This window comes from Carassius carassius, chromosome 50 (assembly GCF_963082965.1).
Source record: "Carassius carassius chromosome 50, fCarCar2.1, whole genome shotgun sequence".
NCBI lineage: Eukaryota > Metazoa > Chordata > Actinopteri > Cypriniformes > Cyprinidae > Carassius > Carassius carassius.
The window spans coordinates 17,293,734-17,313,968 of NC_081804.1; the positions used below are offsets into that span (position 1 = coordinate 17,293,734).

General features: G+C 37.1%; 1 protein-coding gene across 1 annotated transcript in view; it reads left to right on the forward strand.

The window, feature by feature from the left end:
• LOC132133055 (WW domain-containing oxidoreductase) overlaps positions 1–20,235 on the forward strand; it is a 251,646-nt gene that overhangs the window by 20,826 nt on the left and 210,585 nt on the right. The window contains exon 5 of the mRNA XM_059545747.1: positions 6,675–6,781. Within this exon, the coding sequence (XP_059401730.1) occupies positions 6,675–6,781 (107 nt within the window). The remainder of the gene's footprint in view (positions 1–6,674; positions 6,782–20,235) is intronic.

The following is a 20,235-nucleotide window of genomic DNA, read 5'->3' on the forward strand; positions in this document are numbered from 1 at the left end:
GAATCGGCCATGAAAAATCGTGATCGTGCACCCCACTATAATTTGCCAGTTCACTGGGATCTAATTGTAGTTTCTTAATGAGAGGCTTAATTACCACCAGTTTGAATTGTTTTGGGACATGACCTAAAGATAATGACGAGTTAATGTTGAGAAGCGGTTCCTCTGCTAAAGGTAAGAACTCTTTCAATAATTTAGTGGGTACAGGATCTAATAAACATGTTGAAGTGAAGTGAAGTGAAGTGACATTCGGCCAAGTATGGTGACCCACACTCAGAATTTGTGCTCTGCATTTAACCCATCCGAAGTGCACAGAGCAGTGAACACACACACACACTGTGAGCACACACCCAGAGCAGTGGGCAGCCATTAATGATGCAGCGCCCGGGGAGCAGTTGGGGGTTCGATGCCTTGCTCAAGGGCACCTCAGTCGGGGTATTGAAGGTGTAGAGAGAACTGTACATGCACTCCCCCCACCCACAATTCCTGCCAGCCCGGGACTCGAACTCACAACCTTTCGATTGGGAGTCCGACTCTCTAACCATTAGGCCACGACTTCCCATGTTGTTGGTTTAGATGCAGTGATAAGTTTATTTAGCTCTGCCTGTCCTATAGTTGTAAAGCACTGCAGTTTATCTTTGGGTGTGATGGATGAAACTGAAGTATTAGACGCTGTAGAATCTACATTTGTTATTGTATTTCTGATGTAATCTATTTTATCAATGAAGAAATTCATAAAGTCATTACTTTATTATGTAATTACCGAAATTGCCAACATTTTTGTCGCATATGCTCCTGAAATTTAATCTGTGCGACTTAAAAATATATTTGGGAGTAACGTTATATGCGCGGAGCATATAAGCATATCTGTCCACTAATGACTCGTCCGATTTGCAAACTAATGACTCCTTTGAACCGATTCACTTTAATGAATGCTTAAATCTGATCTGGGTCGAGTTTCCCGATAACAATGTATCTTAGCTCTGAAGAGCGCTCTCAACGTGCAAGGTTATAAACGCTCGCCGCAATTCCACACGCTTTTCCCAAAAACTTTACTTGACATGAACGTGTTCTACGTGCTACTAAAGAGTCGCTGTCCATTCGCGAAATTCGTGCTGAAATATAACCTATGGAATCGTATTCTGAACGTTCAACCTAATAATCGTCTTCTGTTGTGAATTAGCAATCATAGAAGTCTATAATAAAGCACTGACAAAATGGCTGAACAAAAACACAAGAAAAGATACCTTTCAAAAATATAGAGGCAAATAAAGATGTTATTTTTAATAGATGTAAAGGACACCATAGTAATAAGGAAAAACAAAACATCTGGGAGGACAAGAAATGCCCAATAAATGGCTAGTTTTTATGCACGTCAGCAGCAAGTTATTGACAGATTTTTTGGATTTCATCCCTATTTTGCCCAGTCTTTGAAGCATATTTCCCACATTACTTCTTTTATGATTTTTTTTTTCAATCATTTAATTTAGATGTGTATTTAAATTTTTCTACCCTTTTTTATTAATTTATAAATTCATTTAAACAAAAAAACAAGTACAATATTTTTTATTAATTTATTATTATACTATATAAATGATGTCACTGTGTGCGTGTAGTGGGGGGAGGGTAAGTGCACCGTATAGTTTCCTGCTTTTTTGTCCTTTGTTGATCACACCTATGATCCTTAAATATAGCCACTGTGCTTAATAAAAACCTTGGATTGTTTTGGTTATTTTCAATGAGTTTGTGGATATGCTCTGCCCTAGCAGTTTTTAGAGTCTGTCTATAGCTGGTCATACTGTTTTTCTACGCAATTCTAAAAACTTCCAAGTTAGTTTTTCTCCATTTGCTCTCAAGACTACGAGTTTCTTTCTTGAGAGAGTGAGTAACATTCAATATTATAATGGTTACTTTTCTGAAATATGACAACAAATGTGATTTCTGGAGGGCACAGCTTTCAAAATGAGACATGGCTACACTTTCCAACATTTTCTTGCCCTCTCGTTGTAATTGTGTAGCAGTCGTGTCATCAAATGAAAAAAATAAATGAAAGACTTTTGCTGAACACTTCCCCGATCTGCCATTGGTCAGATAAACTGGTGCCCCGCCTCAAACCCACAAATATGTTGAGCCAGAAATTGTCAAGTCAAATCTATCAAACAAACAGAGCAATGCTTTGATTGAACCGTAGTCATTCTTTAAAAAGTGGTATTGGAAATAACGTGACTTTCTCCCTCTTTTTTCTGTTCACAACAATTTGATATGCATTATGCTCTGTAAATCTGTCTATTTAAGCAGAAAAATCCATAAAGCAACAATAGAGGACATAAGTGATGAAATAGAAAATCAACGATAATCATGTGGGCAAATTAGAGTGTTAATCTGTCCGCTCTTTGTGTTTATCTTGGATCATTGCTCCTATCTTGGAAAGTGCACATGTCTACTAGAGACCAGGATGTGACCTGCAGAAGAACAAAACAATAAAACCATCAACTGACCCAAAGGTCATCTCTGGAACGTCCCGTCTTCATGGCATCCCCACAATGTGTTATGCTCCGAAGTGTGATCCTTAAGGTTAGAGGGTTTGTGCAGATCTCAGACCCCCAGTTTGAGGAATAGAATGCTTGCCTAAGCAAGCCTCAGTGAAACTCAAAGGCAGCGATCATTTAATGACTGACAGCCATCTTTCAATGCAATGTCAGACTAATTCAGATGGATTTCTCCCCCGAAGTGTCGGGGTCTCTCTGCCACTCTTTGATGAACAAGCAGAGCCATTACGTCCACATTAATATCAAGCCCCTCTTATTTTCCATAAGTAATACACGGCGGGTCGCTGTTGTCATTAAACATGTTCTAATTTGTTCTCTATTACGAAAAACAACAGTGCTGATTAATTCACACTTCAAGCTGAACAACCGCCACAATCGCTACAAGGTGATTGCGAGCTGCTCTTTTGATCAACGCTAATGTGACACTTTTTTCATTAATTCAGCAATGAAAGCAGAGTGCTTAATTGTCATATTATGGATTTGCTAGTAAATCTGTATTTTGTTTGGTGGTTTGCTGGCAGGAAAAAAACATTTAAATTCTCACATGTCTTGTTTGTATTTTGGTGACTGTTTCTCGGGAAGGAAGCCCCTTGTGCAGATACACACCGCGTTCTCCATTACTCCTAATAAAGTGTCATAAAATTGAATTCCATGCTTGGTTTGTCAGAGAGGAGTTCTTATCCTACTCCAATTTTGAGTTTTAATGGGTAATACTCCTTAGCTCTCTCCTCACAATTAGGCTCCCTAGTTACCTTCTAATGAAAATCAGATTAAAACATAATCTAATTAAAGTTCATTTTAATCCACGATATCGTCCTGACTGTCTGTGGCCCAGAATCACGCCAGCACACTGTCAAACTCGGTTAGTTTGCATAGAAGAGGAAGGCCAGACTATCAATCAAGAGTATTTACATATGTATGTGTGTTGGGGAACTCGTATGAAGTGAATTTCCAATGGCATTTCCTGGGTGAATCATCTAAGCAAAACATACCTGGGTCACATTCCACTTCAAAATCAGAAGAATTTTATTTTATTTTTTAATTATAATTTCCATGATGAAAATAAAGCTTATTTTTAGTAGCATTAAGATTTTTTTTTGTAATACAATATTTAAGCACATTTTCACCTTAGCTTATGTTTTTGTTCTTTTGAGTATTTCTTTTTTATTTAATTTTTTTTATATTCAGTTGATTGATTTATTCCCAATTCTTGTTATTCTTGTAAATAACATGTACTGTCATGATGTATTAATGCTCCACAATGTTACTGCAAAATGTAAAATGTATTTTTTTATGTATTATAAAAGCATGCAAATCAAATTTAACAAGACAAAGCAACTCACAGTAAAGAATTCACTGACACCGTTTCCTTAATAAATAAATCGCATAACTACTAATATTAACTGTAATGCATGAAAATTATCACATGTAATATTTTTATATTTTATGTATATTTAATACATGGGAGAAAAGAAAATATGTATGACACAATAGAAAAAATATAAAATAAATCAGGTCCTAATAATGGTTCTAAAATTAGGCTTTTTTTTCAGCAAAAGATGATTTCGTAATTATTTATTTTAAATGTGGAGTTAAATAAGATTCTGAAATTTTCAGGCATTGTGAGGTTCACACTCTTTTAAATAGAAAAGGGCCAGAATCATTTAAAAAAATAATTGTTGGATAAGTTTTGGTCTTTGGGAATGAATGGGACAGACCTCCCATCATGAGTGAACTTCAAGGGAAAAAGTGAAGCGAAAAAAAAAACTCTGACGTGCGTGCAAGCGTCACTCACAATCAGTGACAGCTGTCAACTTTCAGATTCACTGATGTCCATAATTCCCAGCATTGGAGAGGGTTCACAGAGCGATGGAGTCATGCCTCTCTGTTTGAGCCGTGTTGCCCTGTCAAGTCTTTTCTGAGCCATGACAGTGTAATATGTTTTACAAGCAGAATGGCCAAGGGTTATTTCACAGTCAGAGAGAGCAGGCAGGCCAGCCAGTAAAGCCGAGTTCAGACTGCATGATTTTCAAAGTAGTCGGGTCACTGTTCTTTTCACACTGCATGACTATCTTAGCCAGCATTCAGTCGCTGCTGTGTTCACACTGCACGATGGATCGGCAACACAAGGTTTCACACTGCATGACTTTACAATAGGAAGAATTGCCAACAAATCTGTCTGGCACGCAAAATACGTTTCACAACCAAACACAGGCGATATGTGACAAGGAAACAACGCGATATCACGAGTGCAAGACCGTAGTTCTCACGTGAGACTGGAATTATTATAAAAAATGGTAACCCGCAAGAAGCTTGCAATACGAATTGCCTGTGCGCCGATTTGCAGCGAAAACCAGAAAAAGACAAGAAGCCATGGTTGCTGATATTGTGTTCTGCTCTGTATCTTGCTCTCTCATTGGCTGTCGGTCATCGCCAATGTAGTTTTCAGTTACAACACTTTTCACACAGCATGATTTTGAAACGCTGACAGGTCCAGATATTTAGCATGCCAAATATCTTGCCTGTGATTTCGGGCATTTATCGGCGATTTCTCAAAACCTGTCGGCCAGCCAAAAACTGGGCTAAAATCGTGCAGTCTGAACTCGGCTTAAAGCGCCGCTGCACGGAAAACAGCCATGCGGCGACGCAGCACATTTAGTCTACTTGCTGGCTGCTGCCACATTTAGACAAACATCTGAGATCCCGAGTGTCAAGGAAAAAGTGCAAAGGCCAATTTATTTTTGTCTTTGTGTCTGGTTTACATTAATAGGAGATTACGACAAAAGTAGCTTGCAAAGAGAGAACATATCTGTTAGCGTTTTTAGACAGTTTGCTGTAATTAAACTCCGGCTTTAATGAGCAAATGCGGTCAGCAGAAAGACAAACATGCATCTGAGGATTATGGGTTAAAAAAAAAGCCACAAAGCTCAAATGTCCTGCAAACAGGACAGCAGTTTCTTCACCCTGGTGTTGTGGGACACTGCAAATGTAGAGGTTTGACCTTTGTGTCCTTCGTATGATGGCAAGATAGACCGTTCGCCCCATCTAAAATTCTCTCAGATTTTTTAAAAACTTGATTATTAATGTCGGACCTGCAAACTTGAGCCATCGTTGAACTTACGGCTTTTTCTTGCACTATCTATTCTAAGACACATGTACCTTTATGACTGGTGGCCACTCCGGGTAATAAAGTGCTGATGCCAGCTTAAAAGAAACTTTAAACACACTTGGTGTAATCAAAGGCACAATGCAAAACGGCAGGTCAGCAAAACCAGCCAAAACAATACCCCAAGTCCCCCCTAAATATAACCTTTTTCGGGGAAGAAAATGTTTTGTTTCTGCCTTCCCATGCCTTGTATATTTAGATCATTGTTTCTTGCTTTCGGGTTTGATTGACCCATTTAGGGTGGTGATTTTGAAAATAATTTGAGAAACTAATGTGAGACAACCATCAGAGCAATTTCTAAATGAGGCCAAAATATCTTGAACGCTCTATGATGGAGTTGTCTTCTCACATTAGCTTTGAAGTGCTTCAAGATCATGGGTTTTGCGAGGAAGTTGATATTTTAAAGACTTTAGCCCATCTTTAGTGGTTAGTGTTTTTTTCTCTCTGTTTTCCAGTACAAACAAAAAAATTATATCAAGACCTGTTTTCAGAGAGTATATTTTTATTTAACCCTATATTTTTTTTTCATTCAAAATATAAATCTAAGTAAAAACTAAACCTAATTCAAGTTACAGTATATTTTTTGATAATAAGTCATAATCTTACACTGTTTTGTTTTTCAGGTAAATTAATTTTATAATGGATATTTAAAAAAAAAAAAAATTTAACTGGGAAAAGACAGATTTATAAAATTATTTTAGCAGTGTAAATGTCTTTTCAATGGTCATTTTTGTTTTCTGTCATAGAGGTGCCTCAAGGTGTTGTCTTGGGTCTGGTTTCATTTCATTATCACCACTGATGCTATTGGAGTTTCTGTGCTTTAATTTGATAATTTTTATCACTTGAAAAATGCAAATAACAGCAAGAGCAGTGCAAAGTGATCAGAGTCAAGCGACTTATAGCAATCATTTTATTTCTCTTTTCCACAATCCCTTTTCTGCCTACCCACACCCTATCTGCAGGTTTTGAGACCGCCCGATCTTTCGCTCTTCATGGTGCTCATGTGATCTTAGCGTGCCGAAACCAAAGTCGTGGCATTAAAGCAGTGAGTCTGATCACAGAAGAATGGGTGAGTAAGAACACACACACACACACACACACACACACACACACACACACACACACACACACACACACACACACACACTGACTTCATCCTGTGTGACCTTTACATTTTCATAAATCATGTTTTGTGTAGCTGGCATCTCTGCCTTCTCATGAGTCACACAATTAGGTACAGCTTTAAGTCATTAGCACTCTTCCAAAACCTAGTGGGATGCCTTACTGTCTGCATCTTACAAAGTCAGCTGCCTTCTGAAATTTTATTCAAAGTTAGTAACTGTTTGCATTCCACATTAAAAGCACTGCTCACAAATAGCGCACTTAAGACTTGACTAACAATAAGTTCTGATATTAGCATGTTGCTACTTTAATGCTGTAATACTGCAAACATCAAGTAAAATAGTGCATTTTAATTTGATTAAATGATTTTAAGTGTAGTTTCATTTGAGTGCAAAGATGATAACTATAACGATAACAATAAAGTTTTAATAATCTTTCTTATTCTATGGGAATAGGGAAGTCTACACCACAACTATATCAATAACCAAACAGAAGATCAAAACGTATGGGTATACAATAGACATTTTTGTTCTCTGTCATAGAGGTGCCTCAAGGCGTTGTCTTGGGTCTGGTTTCATTTCAATATCATTACTAAAGTTACTGAAGTGTATTTGGCCTAATTTTGTCATTTTAATCACTTGAAAAGGAACTTGATTGAGTATTAAAACGATTAAGTTTTAATAATCATTCAAATCGTGTGAGAATAGGGAAGTTCAGACTTCAACTCTAACGATAACAGCACAGAAGAACGATATCACTGGAGTGACTCTCATTTTTTTATTTTTTTTCAGCTTATGAAAAATAAATAAATAAATAAAACTAGAATCCACCCAAATTTAAAGTGGCAGATGACAAAAACTTGGTGTGGGTGTTAATATAGTTATAATTATTTATAGGTCTTGATCTTAGTGTGAATGGGTCTTATCATTAGTGTCTCATTTGTTAATGCTGCAATAACTTAAGAACATGTTCAGTGGAATTGCACTTGGCAAACAAGGTTTTTTTTTTTCTAAAATATGTGTCTGGCTATAATTGTCTGCTCTTTTATATCTAGAACTTTTGCTAAACATCCTTAATTTAGGTAAAAACATATTTTAGAAGACCTTTATTGTCTGAAATCAAACTTAAAATTTCAAACATATCCTAAACATCCTCTAGCTTTCAACTCCTCTTTTAATTTCTCACTTTTTTCAGTCGAAGTCTTCATAAATATTCATCTCGTCTTGAAGTTGTGTGGCAGGGTTTTTGCCCATGGCTCTGTGCTCGCAGCCCGAGATATCTCTCTGATATCCTCCATTATTAGCAGGATTGGGGGTGTGAGGGGCGCTGATAATTAACTTTGATTATTGCACTAATATTGTGGTGCTCTCGACACTTCCCTAGATTTATGAGTGTGAGAAAATAAACAAATGAAATGTAGGTGCTGGAGCAGAAAGAATAAGCTATTACGAGGTGCTGTAATTACAGCCATCCTGAGACTTGGAATTAGTTGATTAATTACAGGATGCCAATGGATTACAGGGGAATCTAAAGTGTTTTAAAGCAGTGGCGATATCTAATTGAACAAAGCCCCCTCTCGACGGCAGATAATTCCTCAGCTCCGACAGCTTCAAATCACGGCGTGTTTTAATAAATGTAGCAGCTCCGCTCGGAGGCATTTTACAAGCGCACCGCAACCCGCCAGCGGAGAAACAGTACGGAGACATCCACAGAATCCTTTAATAATCAGAGTTATTAAAGAACATTTAAATATTAACGCAAATTACCTGGCGAAAAAGCCGGACCATCTGATTAATGTTTACTGACACCTTGCTGGGATTTTAAATTTTACAAAACATTCTAATTTAATCCTCCAAATATGAGCCCTCACGACTCTTCTTGTGAGAAATGAGGAAAGTAATACCTGGAGATGGCTTGATCAGGTTAAGATTTTCAGATTCTGATTAAAAAAATATTGAATTTGATTTGAGTCCTAAATCGCAGGTGCTGCGGGATGAGTAATGAACCGCATGATATCAGAATTAATCTCATCGACGGGAAATGCATACTTACACCTCAGGAATGATATTAATAGATCCGGGGAAGGACGGGACAAGGAAATTAATCGTTAAAATGATGAATGCACTCTCCGTGCTTCCCACGCTCTCACGCCGAGGTTATTTTGATAAAGATGTATGTTTTGGACTCTACAGAATGAAGGGTCATCGCGTCTGCTTCCGAGGTCACTTGGAATGCCGTTCAGGCTTGGGGAGGAGCAAGGGAAGAATTAGTGTTGAAAATCAAGAGGGACAAATTTTGCAATGATCCTGTCCATAAAGTAATACGTGAAGACAATAAGTGATTGTTAAGGCATAGGTCAAAAATGCAGCAGCGCTGAAGGATCAAAACTTGGCTTCCCAAAAATTAATTAATTTAGTTTTTTACTCTTGTAATTTCACTCTTTTTCCCCTTTGCTGAAACAAACTCTGTCATTAAATTAAATAAATACATAAATACACATGCAAGAATTAAATAAAGTTTTCAGTATATCTAGTTTTAAGTCTATGCTGTATGGATCTGCATGCTTTGTACGATCAAAAATGGATTTATGGATTGGCACTGAATGCTTATGTAATTTCTATTTTTGCATTTCTTTACTAATTGTAGTAGTATCAATAATAATAATAATAATAATACAGATAATTTATATTTTTTACAACTACATTTATGAATGTTTATTGACTGTATAAATATTATTGCACTATTTATAAAAAAAACATTTTATGTATATATGAAGATCAGGAGAGAGCAACAAAATATAATATTTGTTTAATATATAGTTTAATTGTATATTAATGTAGGGGAAAAAACAATAGAATAATGTGGTAAATCAGAGATATGCATGTACTGACACGCTACACTTATCTAGTCCTTGGTTGTTGTTTTTTTTTTACTATTTTGCAAGTGTTGTGACATTGGCCCCTTGTGATACCCGGCTCCATCTGCTGATGTCATTTCCTGCTCTGAAACATTGCTGATTGTCCTAAGAGAAACAATGGTTTATTTATAGAGAGGGTCAGGTTGCTCTGCAGATCTGTGTTCATGTGAACAAGCTCGCTAATCACTCTGTAAATGCCTTCATCTTCCCATCTTAGAGAATAGCGCGGAGTCATGCTGAATCAGCTTTCTGCTCCTCGCACGCGCTTCTCCTCGTTTGCTTTAACCCCTCGGCCGGGAACCCATCCATCTCCGCTTCCCAGATCCTCCGGGCTTATCTGTGGACAGAGGTGTTGAGGGTCATCCAAGCATCATTTGAAGGTCAAAGCAAGTTGTGAGGGCAGGGGGAAGTGCAAGGCCACTGTGTTCAGGGTCACCGGATCAGGTTCTTCACCACTCATTGTGGTGTGCTGTTGATAAAGAGCTTGTGCATGTTCTTCAGCAGTCTGAGTTCAGATTCTTAGGACAATTAAGGAAGGCTGAATATTCGTGTTATGAATGTATTTTACAATAAGAAGCACACTGGTGGTGTTTATGGGGTTGAGCAGGTGAAGGTTTCTAGTGTGCAGTTGGGCCACAGTAAAGGCTGACAGGAATTAAACCGCAGATGTGCAAATAAAAACAGCCCTGCTTGCTCGTACAGTTCTGTCGACTTAGTGTGCGCTTTTCATTCATTCACTGATCAGACCGTGTCTTCTGCATTTCAGAGTATGTAAAAATTAATATTTAAAAATATAGCGACTGCACAAAAATTATCTTAAAATAAAGAAGTTTCCTAAGTTCAATTCTTAGAAAAAAACTCAAAGGCCATATGTTTGTGCTGCAGATTACCATAGTAATAAATGCACACACTATTGTTATTTTTTACATGAAAAAAAATTAAACTAAAATGGGCTGGGTTTGCAGAAATCTTCTGAAAAAGAAGTTATGAAGTTTCTTAAGATAAATTCATAGAATTTGCTAAGAATGTTTCTAGTTAAGATGTTCTCAAATGTTTTTTGAAGAGCGTATTTTATTCTCTCTCTCTCTCCCTCTCTCTGTCTCTCTCTCTCTCTCTCTCTCTCTCTCTCTCTCTCTCTCTTCAGAAGATAGTGTTTTCTGATTGTTTGGCAGTTCTTGTCCAGGACTTGCAGGTCAACACAAGAAACGCTGTGTTTTTGTGCTACAGATTACCATAATTTTAATAAATGCGCACACTATTATTTATTTCGATAAAAAAATATAGGGCCGGCTTCACAAAAATCTTCTTTAGAAAGAGGTCTGTTTATGCATTAAGATTCTAAGAAGTTTTTATGAATGTTCATAAGTTTAATTCTTGAAAAACTAAGATGTTCTCAATTATTATTATTTATTTTTTCTTAAGAAGAAAATGACTGGCTTTGTTGCTTTCTGATTGTATGGTGGCTCTCGATGAGGACTTGGTGTCAACGTGAAACACCTCAAAAGCTGTAGTTTTTGTCCTGTAGTTAGTACTTTTTTAGGTACTTTAGGTATCTTTAAAACCTATTGATTTTGCTTTGTCAAATGCATTGATGGCTACAATGTAAAAAAATAAATTCTGTAAAATTTACAGTAAAAAAACTGGAAGCTGTGGTTGCCAGAATTTTACCGTAAAAAATACGGTACCAACATTTTAGGTTTTACGAATTTACTTAAATGTACATTTCAATACTGTTATTTCTTTAACTGATACAACACTAATAAACTAATCTATGGAAGCACTTAAATCTGTTTTGCACTTTGTAAAACTGATAGTAAAGCTAAGAAGAAACAGTTATTTCAACAACAACAACAAAAAAAAACATCGAATGAGAAATGCAACACAGGGAATTCTGGGAACGTCAGTTTACAGTCATTCACTGAAAATTCTTCACTTTCCAAAACTGCCTTTTCCTCGTTAATTTTCACTTCCAAAAACTGTATATTACCGTAAAATTACATGTAAGTTTTTCACCGAACTTAGTCAACAAATTAATAGGGTTTTACTGTACATTTTTACAGTTTTTTTACTGTTAAATTCACTACCATTTTTTACAGTGTAATGATAAAAGTTGTGATGGCGTATATTCGAGTACTTGAGATTGTTGTGCTTATGGATCGAGTCCATGCTTAATTTTCTTGATTGTCTGTAAAATTCTGCTGATCTTTTGATTCATGATCCCAGGAGAGATGTTTAATAGAGCCCCGGGAGGGATTGTTTTCAGATCAAGGCCTGTCTAATGTCCGGCAGAATAACTTAACCACTTTTTCCCATTTAAGAGCATTAGCCACACTTTTTTTCTCTTTGTGTCAAAATGTTAATGAGGTACATTGTAATCTTGTTAATTGCCTACCTAGCTCCGTGTTAGCATGTGTTCATTGTTTTCGTGAAACCGAATTAACAATCGAGATGAAAATTAACCCACGGCGCGTCGGCTGAAGAGGAGCTGTGTTGTGTTGTTAGGGTGAGCTCTGGAACCAATTAGGGCTGGCCCTCCTCTCCGCTGAGGGCTGATGGGAGGAAAGCTCAACCTTGTAATGCGTAAAAAGCATATTAACATTAGGATGGATGGAAAGGTCTTTGTAATTAGATAACTGACCGTGTTTAGACTTCACGGCCTTCAGACGTTTTTCAGTAAATGCAGTCTGCTCCTGTCATGTTGGGCACTAGTACTGCATAAACAATAAGTAACTATTTTACTAACTTGACAACCTTTTTACATAAAACATTTTCACTTATTTGTAGCATTTACTTTGGTCCATTTGGACTTCATTCAAGGAATAGTTCACCCCAAAATGAAAATTTTCTGACCGTTTACTCACCCACAGCTCATCCAAGATGTACATGAGTTTGTTTCTCATAAGATTTGGAGAAATGTAGCACTACCATCACTTGCTGCAGTGAATGGGTGCCATCAGAATGAGAGTCCAAACAGCTGATAAAAACATTAATTGATGGACTGGAGTGGTGTGGATTATTGTGGTGTTTTTATCAGCTGTTTGGACTCTCATTCTGACGGCACCCATTCACTGCAGAGTGATGCAATGCTACATTTCTCCATATCTTTGCCCATGAAGAAAACAAACTCATCTATATCTTGGATGGCCTGAAGGCAAGAGTAAATTTTCAGCTAATTAAAATTTTTCTGTGATTTATTACTTTAACCGTGCCAGGTGGCTGATCATTGTATGCACTTCCATTGGTAGTTTACATCTTATTGAAAACAAATTATGCATTTTATTTATTCATTAAAATAGTTTTGACCTCATAATCCTTAAAAAGACTTTGATTGGCATATGCTGGATATCTGAAATCATGTAGTCTATTTAAACTCTGCCCCTTTCCAGTTAACAACCCACTAATAAAACCAAGTCCTGCCCCACGGTTTTCACTACTGATATTTTATAACAGTACAAAATATAAGGTGTTGCTACTTCCATTTTACTATACTTTTAAAGTGTATTGTTGTCACACTAAATGAGATGCTCACTTATTATGCTCGATACAGTAATTATTGCTTTGACTGGTGCTTAAGTGTTGCTTGACTGTAGTTTAACTACGCAAAATATAAGAAACTTGTAGCAGAGGAAACTACAAAGCTTCAAAAACACTGCTGTATATATAATATATCTTTTTGTAGTCCTGTTTGTGTCTTATTGCTTTGTAGTTTATTTGAAGAGCTGGAGAATAAACATTGTTTGTAAAAAATAATTCAGTATTTAGTCTGTTTTTTTGGGGTAAAGTGACAGAGGAAGTAAATAGCGTGGCTTTGAAGTGTTTAATAACTGAAAACAACATGGGATAAACAGATTGACCAAAGAAGTGTATTTATATCAACAGAATTGGCTGCACAAAGACTGATGCTTATTATGTTTAATTTCCCACTGCTTTGTGTATCCAAGTTATTTGCGAGATCTTGTAGTTTAGTCTTTTAGTCTTCCGTTTAACCTTTGATGATGTAACTGGAGGCTCTTGATCGCATAGCTCTGACTCAAGTATTGAACAGAATATAATTGAGGTCAAATTCATGCACCTCGCTTAAGTGGATCGTGCAAAACAACAGCTAATCCGCGGTAAGGTAACCAAAACAGTATCACACACTGATGTTTTTCTCAGCCGGGGTTGTTTTTATTTTCTTCTGCTTTCTCGGAGCTGGGTTTGTTTGGAGGAAGAGCCTGGGAGCATGTGTGTATTAACGTCCCGTGTCATGTCGATGAGCAGGGTTCGGGATGGTGGCCTTGATCATGGGTGAAGGCTGGTGGATTTAAAGAGGAAGTGACACGTCTGGAGTGCTGACCAGGAGTATTGCTCGGCACCCTTGGGCTGCTCTTTTGAGAAGGGCTCCTTGAACCTGTTGTGTATGTGCAAGAGTTTGTGTTTTAGGATAATATACTAGATATAATACACTTCCAGTCTAGTTTGTAGTAATTAAGATTTTTTAAAAATGTTTATGAAAGTCTCGTCTGCTCATCAAGACTGCATTTATTTGATAAAACAAAAAATGAAACAAACAAAAAACTGTAAAATTGTGACGGATTTTGTTTTTCAGGGTTCTTTTGATGAATAGAAAGCATTTATTGGAAATTGACTTTTTAAAAAAGATTCTAAATCTCTTTTGTGTCATTTATTGATCATTTTAATGCATTTCATTCATTCATTCATCCATTCTATCACATCTACACAAAAATGTATTTGATAATATTTATGGATAATAAGAAATTGAGCAGCAGATCATCATATTAGAATTAAAATGACGTGACACTGAAGACCTGAGTAATGATGCTGAAAATACAGCTGCGCATCACAGGAATCAATTACATTTTAACAGATATTCAGACATAAAGCAGTTATTTTAAATTCTAATAATATTTCATACTATTACTGTCTTTATTGTATTTTCAGTGAAATAAATGCAACCTTGGTGAGCAGAAGAGACCTCTTTGACATTGAATTTCTTTTTTGTTACTTTTTTGAAAATAACTTTTGACCTTTTAATTTGAGTAAAAGCTTTAAAAAGGTGGTTGAATCCAGACTGATTCAGTGTCTCAATACATTAATCCTGAAGCTGCTGTTCAACCGTGAAACACCGCTGTAGATCTGACTGCCACCTTATACAGTTTTAAAACATGACAAGACATACTGTACTTGTAAAAAATTATTTTACACGTGTCGCCTGGGATTTATATGTATTTGCATAAATTACAGACATTTTGTGTATATATTTTAAGTCTCTTAATTTATATTCGATTTCTGGTATTTCCTGTGATCGCTGTGTTGTCCTATGAATTAAATATTATGAAAAGCCAAAAAAAAAAAAGGTTAATATTAATGAGCATTTTTGTTTATTTATTTATTATCTATCTCAGAACATTGATTTGCAGCACAACAGATATATAATAAAAAGACAGAGGTTGATGGTAAAAATGTTGGTGGAAATATGAAAGTAAGGCCCCGGCCTCATTTTACAGCATGAACGCTCGTGTTTGTAATATACTCTGGGACTGAGCTTTACGGCTTCATTTGCTCAAGTGACTCACATGCATATTTAGCAGATTGTAAACATAGGGCCAGCGGAATGAGTAAAAAGCTCAATACATCACCCATCTTACAAGATAATCCAGTGATCATTACAATGGCATGGAGCAGGGCTGGAACTAGATTTAAAGCAGCTTGTATTTTCACAGACTCATGAATCAGCCAGATTAGGAGGAGGATTCATTTAAGAAGTGCTAGGCTCTCCATTTCATAAAAAAGAAGAAAATGTTATGAGAAAAACTAGAAATGTGATTTTCTATAAAAGAAACCCATCTGTATTTATAAACTGGTATTACATTTGCATGATTCAGGGTTTTAAAAATGTAATGTTTTGGCCACATATGTGGCATCATATTAGTGAATCACAGTGTTGTTTTGTTATTTTAAACTACAATTATTAAAAGCTTTAAAAAAATCATTAATTTAAAATATAATTGAAATATTAAATGGGAAAAAAATGCAATGGGAATTATAAATTTTGCCTTGGCAACTAACTGAACTAAATTATTAGTTAAATTTAATTAACTAATAATTAAATAAAAATAAAGCTAAATAGAAGTATTATAAGAAACTAATAAAATGATTAAAGCACATAACAATTACTCAAATTAAAAACTGAAAATATAAAATAAAAGCCACATTCATAATATTAATAAATACTATAATAGTATATAAACAATACCGAAAAAACATGCTTCAGATTTTTGTTTTGGCATAAATCTATTTCATACACTAATTCGATTGAAATCCCTTTTTAAAAAGTACTGTGATGCTACTGTGATTCATTGCTGGTATCAGATGATACTTTGGAGCATGATACATTATGTTTGTTCAAAGAATACCAAGGTAGTAGCTTGGTATTTGTTTCAAATACTATGATTTCCCGGTAGGACTGTTTCTCCCTGTCATTTTACCCTCCGTTTTCCCTGTACACTTACAAACTGCCGCAGCTCTGTGATAGTCTCGTTTTGTTCAGCTCTGGAGCCTAAACTCCTCCTAGCCTGGGCTGCTGGCGTAATCTGGCTTGCCCTTTCCACTCACTCTCACATAAAACAATATTAGCCTTTGGTCCCCTGCAGACCTCGGACACAATAACCACTTTCGTTTGGAGGAAAACACTCCCAAATACTCTTGACACCTTTGGGCCGTCCAGTGCACCATGGGTATATGGCTGGCTACAGGTCAGGGCAAAAGGAAAGTTTGTTTCTTTTCTTCCTTCCTCTGATCCCTTTTTTCCTCCTGCAACCTGGAGACAAAATGAGGGCTTAACCTGTAATGTTCTGTACAGGTCCCCTGGTGGCAGTTGAGCTTTTAGTGAGGGGAAATTACAGCGCTGCCAGGCTCTGCTACGCTCTGTGGACTGAGACCGAGTCTACTGCAGTCTGTCTGTGTTACATGGACATACAGTGAGCCATGAGAGGGGAGTACACAAATAAAACCTGTCGGATTTTACAAGAAATCCAAGTCATAATGCACAGGGAATATATTCCATATTCCATTTTGCTTTTAAACATGTAAAAGATCTCACAAAACTATAGTTATCTATGTAAAACGCAAGGAATAGGTTCAATTTTCGACACTTCGTCCCCTTGGAATTATAAGGTTCTATCTGCATTCCAACTAGTTTTGAGATTTTGAGCTTCAAAGTTTTTGCATTCCATTCGACTGTATAGATACAACTTTGTTGTTTATTTAAATAAAAAGTACCAAAATGTACAGAACATAAAAAAATCTATCACTTAATATAAATAAGTTGTCACTGAATAAGTATATGTGAATAACTCGATTTTGACAAAAATGTCAGAACCTTATAATTCCAAGGGGACGACTTGTAAATGGATGCTCCTCTACTTCACAAAAATGTATACTTGGTGGGAAACCTTGCCTGTAACCAGCCAAACCATGAGCTTTGGCCCTGATATAAAGCAGGCTAATTTGTCCTCACCCCTTGGCTCCAGCTCTGAAGAGCTACGAGGCCAATGGACGTGCATCTGCTTGGCTCTCATTAATTTTTTCACGGCCTGTGATTGATAGTTTGTGTTTATTCTCTGCTGGAGTCCTGCACGCTGAAAATGAGTCATTTTAAAGCATTACATATTCATACACTGGGCTAGCATAGTGCAGAGAAGGGAACTAATTGTTCATAGAAAGGTGGTTGTGATTACCATCGCTCGATTCGCTCAAGTCTCTCTGGAGATGAATGTTGGAAAACAGCTGCCAAGTCTTTCACTCGGTGCTAATGTTCTTCAGATGTGTCACTGATTTTAAAGACAGGCTTGTCACATTTAGTGTTAAGCATGTTAGCTAAACCTATTCCCCAGATCCCTATCCCAAATTTGGATATCAGTAAGAGCTTTGATCCAAACATTTGGATGCTGATGACTCAATTAATTAACATGATATTATGCTGTAAAACAGCATGATTGATATTCTTCAGGTATCATTTGTTTAGTTTATGCATTTTCATTGAATCTGTTAAGTTAAAGCATGAATTATGAGCTCATTGTTCATATGTTTCACGAGGCCTATAGGGATAGTTTCCCTATACATGAAAATTCGGTCATCAATTACTAATCTTTGTGTCATTTCAAACCAGTATGCATTTATTTCTATTGTCAAAAACAATAATAACAAACAAACATAAATAAATAAATGTCTTTCCAGACATTTGAAGTCAAATAAGTTATGCTAGCATGCCACGGGGGGCATGCCACAAGGGTAGCGGGGCTAGCCGAAATAGCCTGGGAAACAGTGTTTTAAATCATTAAGTTGTCTTTTAGTAGCTGCCATATTCAAGGCCCTGTCCAGATGCTGTTTTAAGATTGCTCTCTCTTAGTGTAGACAGACCTTTAAGAGGCTGAGGAGAAGCCGTAAAGTGGATAGATTGCCCTCGCAGCCTCTGTCTCTCTTTATTGGCTGCGGTAATTGACATATCCTTGTCATTTAGAATCATCCGCGCGTCGCTCGAAAGTTAATTGCTTCCCCCTCCGCATTTGCATGAGGCTCACCTCTGAAGGGCATAGCTGCCCATTAATATTGTGTCATGATGAATTATCACAAATAAAGCCCAACATATTGATTAATGATGGCTGCCGGTTGCTCCCTCTCTTCCCCCATCTGAAAATAAAACATTGAGGAAAGATTGGGCCAACTCTTCAGAGGAAGATGAGGTTTGATTGATAGAGGAAGATTTTGGGGTTTGGAGTTAGGAGCTTATGGGATACTAGATATGATGGATATCAACATAGTTTGCGCCATCTTATCAATCATATCTTATAGATTTATTTTATGTATTAATATCTACATTCCTTATTAATTTCATTCAGAACACATTGAGAATGCATATACAGAATAGTGCAAAAAGTGATGAAGACAGAAGGCCTCAAGGATGTGGAAACTTCCTGCAGAGGGCTAAGTGGTTATTGACAAAATTTTCCTTTTGGGGTGGAGTATTCCTTTAAGATCCATCTAAATATACACACACATACATCCTGGTGTTCGTGAAATGACTTAGGACTTCCTCCCAGGACATCATCTTATTTAGGAGCTATTCTTTTGATGTTGTACCACTAGAATCAACAAGTAAACAATACCATCAACATACCCCTATCTTCACATCCACTTCTCAATCTAGAGACAGCCAGAACCTTGTTGAGGACCAATAATATGGAAGCCTACACAGGTTTTCTCATGCATGAATCAAGTTGCTGTTCAGAAGTTTGGTTAATCATAAATTGTTCTTTCTACTGTCGATGAACAGTCAGGGTCACCGAACAACAGCTTCCCCTTATGTCAGTGCCACCCTGCAGCCATACCCTTCAACTGAAGCAGTTGTAAAAGAAGAGGGGTGCCATAAGAATGGGCTGCTGGCATCATGTGATAAGGTGCAGTTATACATTCGCAGATTGCCCCTCTCCTTAGGAGACTGGCAGAGATGGGACCAAGTCACACATGTGCAAGTCTCAAGTAAGTCTCAAGTCTTAACCTTCAAGTCTCAAGTAAGTCCCAAGTATTTTTTTCTTGGGCAAGTCAAGTCAAGTCCTGTAGTAAGTCAAGTCAAGTCCAAGTCAAGTCACCTTATTATTGTAATTTTACCTGCAGAATCTGATCTTAATAAAGTTAAAAGACAAGATATAAGTAACAGTAAATTAAAATAATTTGGATTTGCATTGTAAATACTAGGGATGTACCGAAAATTCGGCCACCGAAAATTTTCGGCCGAAAATGGCATTTTTGGTTTTCGGCCGATAGACTTTTATCACCGAAACAATACGGCTGAAATGTTATGATGACGCAAACAGAAACCGCGACCTGCACGTGCATCTGCATAGCGCAGACCACGAGCTCCCCGCGACATTCACTTCACACCAGTGAGAACATTCTCTCTCCTCTTATTCCTTTATTCGGAGCACTAAAGCGTCTCCTAACAAAGAGATTAAGACGGACCACGAAGTGAAAACAAAGAAAAGTAGAGTCTGTTAGCACACGTCTCACTGAGATCTTTTCGGATCCTCTGCACTTCATCGCGAATGCGCTTGATCCACGTTATAAAGACCATTACTTGGATGCAGAAATAAGGCAGCGCGCACGAGAAATGATCCAGGCCGCGCTGGATGCGGAGAACCCGCGTGTTTTACAGTCTATGGTGGAGACGGAGAAGCGCCAAGCACAGGAGACTGAGATCAGAGCGCAGAAAAAAGACTCGTTTCTGCAACAGATGAGGGGCACGCACCCTCGGTGTCTGATGTGTTCAGTGGAATTCTGCAAGAAAGTGCCTCAAATAATAATAATACGTTGGCTATTTTGTTCTTAGGCTACTATATATTTGACATTATTTATATATATATATATATATATACACACACACACACACACACACACACACACACACACACACACACACACACACA